The sequence below is a fragment of the Gracilinanus agilis genome, chromosome 6, assembly GCF_016433145.1.
Source record: "Gracilinanus agilis isolate LMUSP501 chromosome 6, AgileGrace, whole genome shotgun sequence".
In the NCBI taxonomy this organism is placed as follows: Eukaryota; Metazoa; Chordata; class Mammalia; order Didelphimorphia; family Didelphidae; genus Gracilinanus; species Gracilinanus agilis.
In genome coordinates, this window is record NC_058135.1 from 260,396,153 (window position 1) to 260,404,879 (window position 8,727).

The window sequence follows — 8,727 nt, forward strand, 5'->3', positions numbered from 1 at the left end:
CTGGGCCACTTCTTGAGGATTAGAGGCTCCTAGATCAGAAGGAGCAGTAGAGATCGCCAGGCAGGGCCAGGAATGCAGGATCACATCTGGGCACTGGGTGACTGTAGGCCTCAGCGCTCTCTTCTCACTGCTTAGATGTCAGGCCCTTGAGGGCAGGTTCTGTCTTTGTATTTCTTTGCCACCTTACCATGTGGCATGGTGTGAGGCACCCATTAGGAGCCTAATAAATGCTTATTTTTGGTTTGTTTTTTTAAACCTCAATCTTAAAATCGATATTAAGGCAGAAGAAAGGTCGGGCCTAGACCATTGGGCTTAAAAAAGTGACTCACCCAGGCGTCTACAGCCAGGAAGTGTCCGGGCCCAGATAAATGTTTCTTGACTGGTCAATTGATTCCGATTCCCCAGATTCTGTGCCAGGCCTTCTCTTTGAAGAGGCACCAGATTGTGTTCTCACTAGGGCCCTGGATTGGGGTAGGATTCAAGAGAAATGCTAGGGCTTCACTAATTGGTTGCTATTTTTGCTAATTGGTCTGTGTCTTTGTACAATGCCATCTAGAGAATGTTGACGAGGGGCCAAGCGGGGTGCCAGGGGTGCCAGGGGTTCCCGTCCCTCCCCTCGAGGGGCATTCTTCTTCCCTGGGTCCTGCCCCCTGGCCCAGCTGTCGTCCTTCAGAGGGAGCAGGATCCCCGCCGCTGGGGAGCCGGGCTCTGGTGAGCGTGTGGCCAGCGTCTAATCTCTCGGGCCAGCAGCTGGAAAGCCCCGGCCAGTTTCCTGTGAGATGCGGCCTGTTCGGCCCGGACTTCTGTGTGAAGACTCGCCCTTTCTTTTCCTCCCAGGCCCCGGCCGAGCCCGCTGTCTTGAGGAAGGAGCCAGGATGGCCGTGGGGCAGTGACTCCAGGAGGCGGAGGGCGCACCTCGAGGCCTTTGAGAAGAGGAGAGGAGGGACCCCCTCGCCGGACCCTATGACCCGAGGCTCCGCTCCCTCCCTCTACCTGCCCGTCGAGTTCCAGAGGATGGGCTCCTTCCGAAGGCCGAGGCCCCGCTTCATGAGCTCCCCCGTGCTGAGCGACCTGCCCCGCTTCCAGGCCACCCGCCAGGCTATGCAGCTCAGTTCCAATTCGGCCTGGAACAGGTGAAAGGGGAGCAGGGCCAGGGCTGGGAAGCACTCTGGGAAAGGGCTGGAAAAGGAGCCCGGGGGTTTCCGGGCTTGGACGTGAAGTTAAGGGCAGGCCCCGGGCCTGTTCTGTTCTTGTCTCCGAGTTCCCAGGGCCCAGGACAGGGCTTGGCGCAGAGGAGGCCCTGGAGAAGGGCTCCTTAATTAGCCCGTTGCTTTTTTAATCTGTGCGGGCTTCTGTGTGGAGAAAAAAAGAATTCGGGGATGCTCAGCCTTCAGGGCTTTATTTTGTTTTTTAATTTTTCTTCCTGTCTACCTGCATCCCCAGCCTTGGCAAAATCCCTCCCACTGCCCTTGCCTTGTATCTAAAATGGAGGTGGAATTCATTTATAACCCCTCAGCCCCATGAGGGGAGAGGGAGGAAGGGAGGGAGACAATTTGGATTGTATAACTTTGGAAAATTTGTTATTACACATCCTTTGTTATAAATAAATTTAATTTAAGTTAAAAAATAAAGTGAAGGTCAGAGGGAATGGAGGAGGGATGACAGCTAGGTGGCTCAGGGGATAGAAAGCCAGGCCTAGATGTGGGAGGTCCTGGGTTCAAATGTGGCCTTGGACACTTCCTAGCTGGGTGACCCTGGGTAGGTCACTTTATCCCCATGGCCTAGCCCTTACTTCTCTTCTGCCTTGGAACCAATACACAGTATTGACTCTTAAGATGGAAGGTAAGAGTTTAAAAATTAAAAATAGTGAAGGGAGTTCAGCTCATACAATCATAAACTTCAGTCTGAGAAAAGACTCTTAAGAGGCCATTGAGTCCAACATTCCCTCTTAAAGAGGATCAAGCAGAGGTCAGAGTTTGAACCTAGATTTTCCTGGCTCTAAGTCCGACGTTGTATCCCCTCTTCCAGGCCGCCCCTTAGATCAGTTTGTTTGGGGGGTTTGGGGCCAGGCCAGGAGGTGTGGGAGCTCCCAGTGAAGAAGCCCCCTCGGCCAGCGCGCTTTGGGTGCCTTCTCTACAACCTCTTGTCCGTCAGAGGCATCTGGGCCGTCGTGTCCCGAAGTTCAGTTTATCGGGCCCTGGTGAGGCAGGGACTGAAGGGGAACCGGTCCCTGGCCTCCAGGAGCCCCCATTGCAGGGGGTCTGGGAGAGCCCCTCTTCCTGGGAGGGCTGTGGTTGTGAGTCACCATAGATGTGTCCCACTTTCCTTCCAGGGGCGATGGGGAGGCCCAGAGCATCATGGGAATGGCAGCTCTGGGCCCTGGTCACCACAGGCCTAGAAAACACACAGAGACTGCCGGGGCCATTTTGGATCCTAGACTTAGTGCTGGAAGGGACCTCCGAGGCAATCTAGCCTACCCTTCTCATTTTACAGATGAGGAAACTGAGGCTCGTGTCTGAGTGGGTGCCACGAGGCTCAGGGGGCACTCGGTGGGGAGGGAATGGAGGCCTGGAGCTTGTTTTTTGAGCGCTTCCTCCCTTGTCTTTCCCGGGCAGTGTCCAGACTGCGGTGATCAACGTGTTCAAAGGGGGAGGCCTACAGAACAACGAGCTGTTCCTGCTGAATGAAAACATCAGGTATGACGCCAGGACCTATTTCCTTCCTGGGCCTGGGCTGGAAAGGGGGCAATGTGCCTAGTGCCGAGTTCTCTGAGGAGTCCTGGGTTCAGATCTTGGACCCATACTAGCTCGAGGGGTGACCCGGGTTAAGGCCCCTGGGATTTGAGTCACAGCTCTGCTTCTTTGGGGTGTCCCTTCCTTTTTCTGAGCCTCTCTGTCTCCTCATCTTTAAAATGGGTGTGATATTGATAGCACTGCTGGGATCCCAGGGCGGTCGAGAAATTTAAATAAAATAATGTGTTGTCAGTGCTGTGTAAACCTCAGGGAGGCCCTCCAGAGGGAAGCTATTTTAAAAATGAATGCCCTTATTAGAATATTTAGCAAAATGAGCATTTTGAAATTTTGGCTAGTTTAGGTAAAGTATAACAAATTTTAAAAACCTACTCCTTCCTTCTTAAAGTAAATACCGTGTATTGTTTCCAAGGCAGAGGAGTGGAGAGGGCTTGGCTGTGGGAGTGAAGTGACTTGCCCAGGGTCACCCAGCTAGGAGGTATCTGAGGCCAGATTTGAACCCAGGCTAAGCCCAGATCCTTAAAGCCAGCTTTTTGGGAGGGAGGCCCAACGAGACAGACTTCTGTTCCAGAAGAGTGATCGGCAGAAGCCATCAGGTCCAAGCGGCCGTTCCTTTCCTTTAGGTACCATTATTCTTACCTGCTTCCTGTATGTTGGTGATTAAAATCCAAAATGGAGAACGGGAAGAATCATTAGTGTGTCTTTAATCAGGTCACTGCTCACATTTCTGTAATTTGGGGGTTGAACACGGGGAACTCCTGATAGGGGAAACACCTTTTACTAATGTAGGTCAGCCCCATCCTCTGTAACTTAACAGTTTTAATTTTTTTTTAAATTTAATTTAATTTAATCTTTTCAATGAACAAAAATCCATCTTTCCTACCAACGTCCCCCAATCCTTCGGAAAAAGAAAAGAAAAAAAATCCTTGTCACAGTTATACAATCAGTCAGAACAAATGCCTGCCTTGGTCATGTCCAGAAAATTGGTCCATCCACTGTGTGTTGTGGGATCCATATTGCTGAGAGGAGTGCAGGCTGCATCACAGAATTCCATAGTACCTCCCAGAACTCTAAGAGAGGGGGCAGTTAAAGGCAGTTGGAGTCCTGCTATAAAAGCCAGGGCCCCCTGCTTGCAAGGCTCCTGGTCCTGGACTCTTTGCTCTTGGCTCTGAGCAGAGGGGATCCTGGGGCTTGGCTTTGGGGACACTTATTCTGTATAGCTGCTGGAGCCATTCAGTCTCAGATAGTGTTAGACCTTCAAATAAGACCATAGACTACCTTAGTTTAGCTATCAAGGTTTAGAAAGAAGAATATTTAGAGGCTGAGATAGGAGATCAGCCATTCAAGATACCTTTCCCCCTTTGGGGGAGGGGCTGCTTTGATATAGCTGTTTTAGGTAGTTTCTCCTTACCTATCACTCTTAAACCATTTTCCCCCTTCCCATTCCCAGATATCATTAAACCCTTATCATCTAGGAACTCTGTCTGGATACAGATAATTTGGAGAAATACTCACATCCTCCATAAGCCAAGTTCCTCTTACTAGTGGCTCTGAAGTTGACCCTAACCTCTGAGCCACGGAGCTGCTTTTAAGATGTCAAACCTCACCTATTCTATCCTGTGGGGAAATAATACAGAGAAAGATATCGTCATAAGGAGTTTAGTCTTTCCCCACTTACCATCTTGGCCCAGAAGTTACTAAGCTAGATTATCCACCATTACCAAGCCGTTAACTGACTTCCAACTGCTTAGAGGGAGGGGGGAGGTGAAGGAGTACTCCACAAGCTCCTGCCCCTCCCTTCTAGTCAAGCCTGCCTGTGTTTCTCCAAAGACCTGGGATTAGGGAGACTTCAGTGTCACTGACCCCTGTCATCTTACAGTTTCCCTAATCTTACAGTGTCCAGAGCAGGGTTAGCGTGCTTCCACAAGGGCCCTGTTAGAATTAAAATTAATATCCAAGTACTTCAAGTATTATATTTTTATAAGGATTTATTAATTAGTAACTTGAAGAAAAATAAACAAGCCTCTGGAGCCCTGATTGGCCATTCCCCTGACCAGAGTTTCCAAGTCTCTCAAAGTTGTTTGCATTTACAATGCTCTTTTTATTGTCTATATTTTTCTCCTGGTTTGACTCACTTCTTTCTGCCCAAGTATAACTTAAAGACCTGAATGTCTTTCTGGAATGGCAGAGCCAGAAGGGCCCAAACCATTGACCAATCCATTCATTTTACAGATATGAAAACTGAGGCCCTTAGCAGAATAGCCACTTGCCCAGTTTCACAAAGCTAGTTGCTGGCCCCAAGTTGCTCAACTCCCAGTCCAGAATTCTTCTGTCTTAGCCTGGCCCCAGACCCATTTCCCATGATCCAGGAGGGCCTGAGGATGAAGAGTAGCCCCTTTTGCCGGGTCCTGATTCAGCATTTTGTTTTGGTGGCTAGACGAAGGGTTCTGCGCCAGAGGCAGAGTGCAGACTCCTGAGGGCAGGGATTGCCCAGCCTTGACATTTATTTTCACAGCTCCTCACTCAGTGCCCAGCCTATGGTGGGTGCTTAGTAAACGTTTGCCATTTGGCCTGAATGACTGGTGGACATCCCCTTCTCTTGTACACCTCGCGGGGAGTCCTTACGCTGATTTTTTTACCCCAGAGCTTCCCGGGTCCCTCTAGGCGGGCGTCCGGACTCTGCTTCTGTCCCTGAAGGTCCGTCTCTGTTCTTGTTGGCCAGGGAAGGGCTCGCCACTGGCTCCATCTTTGCTTCTCTTCTGCACGTTTGAAGGCTGACAGCGGGAGGGATGCTCTGTCAGGGCTCGCAGCTTTCAGCTGAGTTCTAGCTCCAGAGGGTGGGGGTTTGTGGGGGGGGGGTGTCAGTTTTTCTTTCAAGGAAATGAACGCTTTGCTTACACGTAGCTCCCTGACTTGCACCCTTCCTCAAGGGGAGAATTGTCTCTGACCGGGGCTGAAATGCTCCTTCCGTGGCAGGGTCCGATTCCCAGAAAATGGAAAGGCGACATGAGCATGCGTGCTGAGCCGTGGTCTTGGGCTAAATAAAGCCCAAATTGGCATGCACATGTGTCCACATCTGGAAATACCCACGCTCAAGTAAACACAGCTGCCTTTATTTTAGGAGTAAAACACTCGGGCAAAAATAGGATTCTCCGGTTACGGGGGAGGGATGGAAGGGAGTCGAGTTTGATTTTTCTGCCCCTGCTTCTGAGGTCTCAGCCTGCACAGTAGTCCTTCCATTCAGCAGGCTCCGGGGAGAAGGGAAGGGCCTCATGGGGGTCTGGGCAAGTTGGCTGGGGGAGAAAGGGCTCTCTCCCATCCTCTTGGGGCATTTGATGAGTTAGGAGTCTGGAGCAGAGAAGGGAGGGCTTATTGCTTTGTCTATCTGGGTCGTTCCATGGACGATGGGATCATCAAATAAACCGAGCATGGCTAGCCTGGAGGAGACTTTTCATGGAATGACTGGGCTCCCCTCTTCCTTCTCTCTTGGAACCCCCTGTCTTTCTCTTCTCCTTTCCTCATTATCTTCAGTCCTCCTAAGGCACGATCCCAAGATTCTTTATCACCTTGGCCAGCCTCCTCGGTAGTCTCCCCATCTATCGGTGCTCTTTCTAAAATGTCCTTGTCTAGAACTGAAAGCAATTCCAGGTATGATCTGACTAAGTCAGAAGGAAGTAGACCTCTCACCTCTCTAGTTCTGGATCCTATGTACCTCTCTAGGCAGATAGGTAAGTGGTATAATAGAGAATTGGACTCAGGAAGAGCGGGGTTCAAATCCTGCCTCAGGCACTTACTGACTTTGGGACCTCTGGGCAAGTCTATTAAAATGCCCCAGTTATTCTTTCTGATGGACTGTTATGCTCCGGCTGTCTCTTCCTCATTTTGTACTCGTGAAATGGACTTTTGGAGCCCAAGGGGAAGACTTTCCATTTCTCCATATTCAATTTCATCTTTAATTAGATTCAGGTGCATGTCAGAAATCTTCCTGGTTCCCGCCTCTGCCTCAAAGTGCCTAGTACTGGGTCATCTGCGAACTTGATAAGATATTTGTCATCTAAGTCATTGATGGAAGCACTAAAAAGCTGAGGTCCACATGTATATGCCTGCTACTAGGAATAGATACCCTGCCTACTTGTTAGAAAAATCATTATTTTCTATATCATGGACCTCAAAATCAGTTCGAGAGTCCCCAAATTTCCAATATCACAGAATCAATACTATATAGTTGTTCCAAGGCAGAAGACCAGTAAGGGCTAGACCATAGGGGTTAAGTGACTTGCCCAGGGTCATACAGCTAGGAAGTGTCTGAGGTCAAGATTTGAATCCAGGACCTCCCCTCTCCAGGCTGGCTTTCAATCCACAGAGCTACCCAGCTGCCTACCCATCCCCTTTCTGGTTTTAAATTGTTGTTGTTGTTGTTCCTCCTTTGTTTTTGAAGAGAACCAATGACATCATAGGGTGATGTCTAGACTTGCATATAAATTGGATTTAAATAAAGCTTCATTATTATTAATGACTTTTCTTTGGGATCAGCCATTCAACTAGTCCCAAACCCAGGGATCTCTACTGTCACTTAAGCTACATCTCTTTCAAAGAGATCACAAGATCTTAGCCACAAGAGTAGCTGAAGAGCTAATTGGTTAAAATGTAGTCAGACTCTGGCTAGAACATTCTCTTCACTTGCCCATCGAGGAACTCCTGGCAGAGCCTGTGGGCTCTTGGTGATCGCTGCTTCCCTCTCCAGATGTTCACTGACCTTCCTTTGGATAACTACAAAGTTCTACAAAGTTGCCAAGAGTTAAAGGAACACTCGCTACTCTGTTCTCTTTCCTTATCCAAAACTGTTTGCGCTTCAACTCGTCAACTCAGCTGCATCCTTCCCATTCTAGAAAACTTTGAGCTCAGTCTTCACATCCTCCACTTTTTTCAGTCACCTAGAATATAGTTTGTCCCTCTGGACGTGAGGCAGTAAAGTGTAGTGAAGAGAGCGGAGTATTGCATTTGAAGTAAAAAAGACTAATTCGTATGCTACTTTAGAAGATTTTAATGTATTTATGATTTTACTGCTGTATGATTTTTTGTTATTAATATTATATATCATTTACTAATTGTAACCCTGAACAAGTCATTTAATTTCTCTGTGACTTGGTTTTCTGGTCTGTAAAATAAGAGAGTTGAACTCAGATCTCTTCCAAATTCATGATCCTATGACTTGAATTAATTAGTGGTAGCTACTTGTCCTTTCTCACTTTCTTTCTCTCTCTTTCTTTCTTGTTTTCTTTTCTTTCTCTCTGTCTCTGCCTCTCTGTCCCTCTCTTTCTTCTCTCTCTCTTTCTTTCTCTTTCCCTCTTTTCTTCCTTCCTTCCTTCCTTCCTTCCTTCCTTCCTTCCTTCCTTCCTTCCTTCCTTCCTTCCTTCCTTTTCTCACTTCTTCTCTCTCTTTCTCATTGCTAGGAAGGCTAAATAACCTTTGTCTGTGAAAAGCAATGTATTTGATTTTTTACAACTAAATTTTAGCTTTTATTCTGAATTTAAATATAAAAAAGTTTTGACATATACACAGCAGTACACAAAAAAAGAGGATTGTATAAGACTGTGAATCTCCATTTCATACCATTTGCTTTTTTTTTAAAGTATAGAATAGTTCCACAGGTTACTTTTAAAACTCTCTTGGTCTTCTGTGTATGCTTCACTACTTCCTTCTTTTCCCTTCTCTTCAATTAAAAAAAAAGTTTCACTCATCCATCAGTAACCAAAGGACATTGAAACCTCAGTGAGAATTCTGTCAAGAAAACATTTATTAAATGCCTACTAAAAGAAGTAAAAAATACTATGCTAAGTTACTAAACTAGTCCTAACTGGCTGAGGCAGTGTTGAGAGATTAGATAGGTTTATCAGGTCAGGGCAGGCAATTGAGCTGGTATCAGCAGGCATGACAAGGGAATCCAGGCAGGCAGGAGCAGTGACATCTGGTAAGA

The 8,727-nt window shown here is 47.7% G+C and overlaps 1 protein-coding gene across 1 annotated transcript in view; it reads left to right on the forward strand.

Annotated features, from left to right (window-relative positions):
• The first annotated feature begins 948 nt into the window (after positions 1-948).
• PRR5L (proline rich 5 like) overlaps positions 949-8,727 on the forward strand; it is a 47,544-nt gene continuing 39,765 nt past the window's right edge. The window contains exons 1-2 of the mRNA XM_044681855.1: positions 949-1,133; positions 2,616-2,696. Of these exons, the coding sequence (XP_044537790.1) occupies positions 964-1,133; positions 2,616-2,696 (251 nt within the window). The 5' untranslated portion in view covers positions 949-963. The remainder of the gene's footprint in view (positions 1,134-2,615; positions 2,697-8,727) is intronic.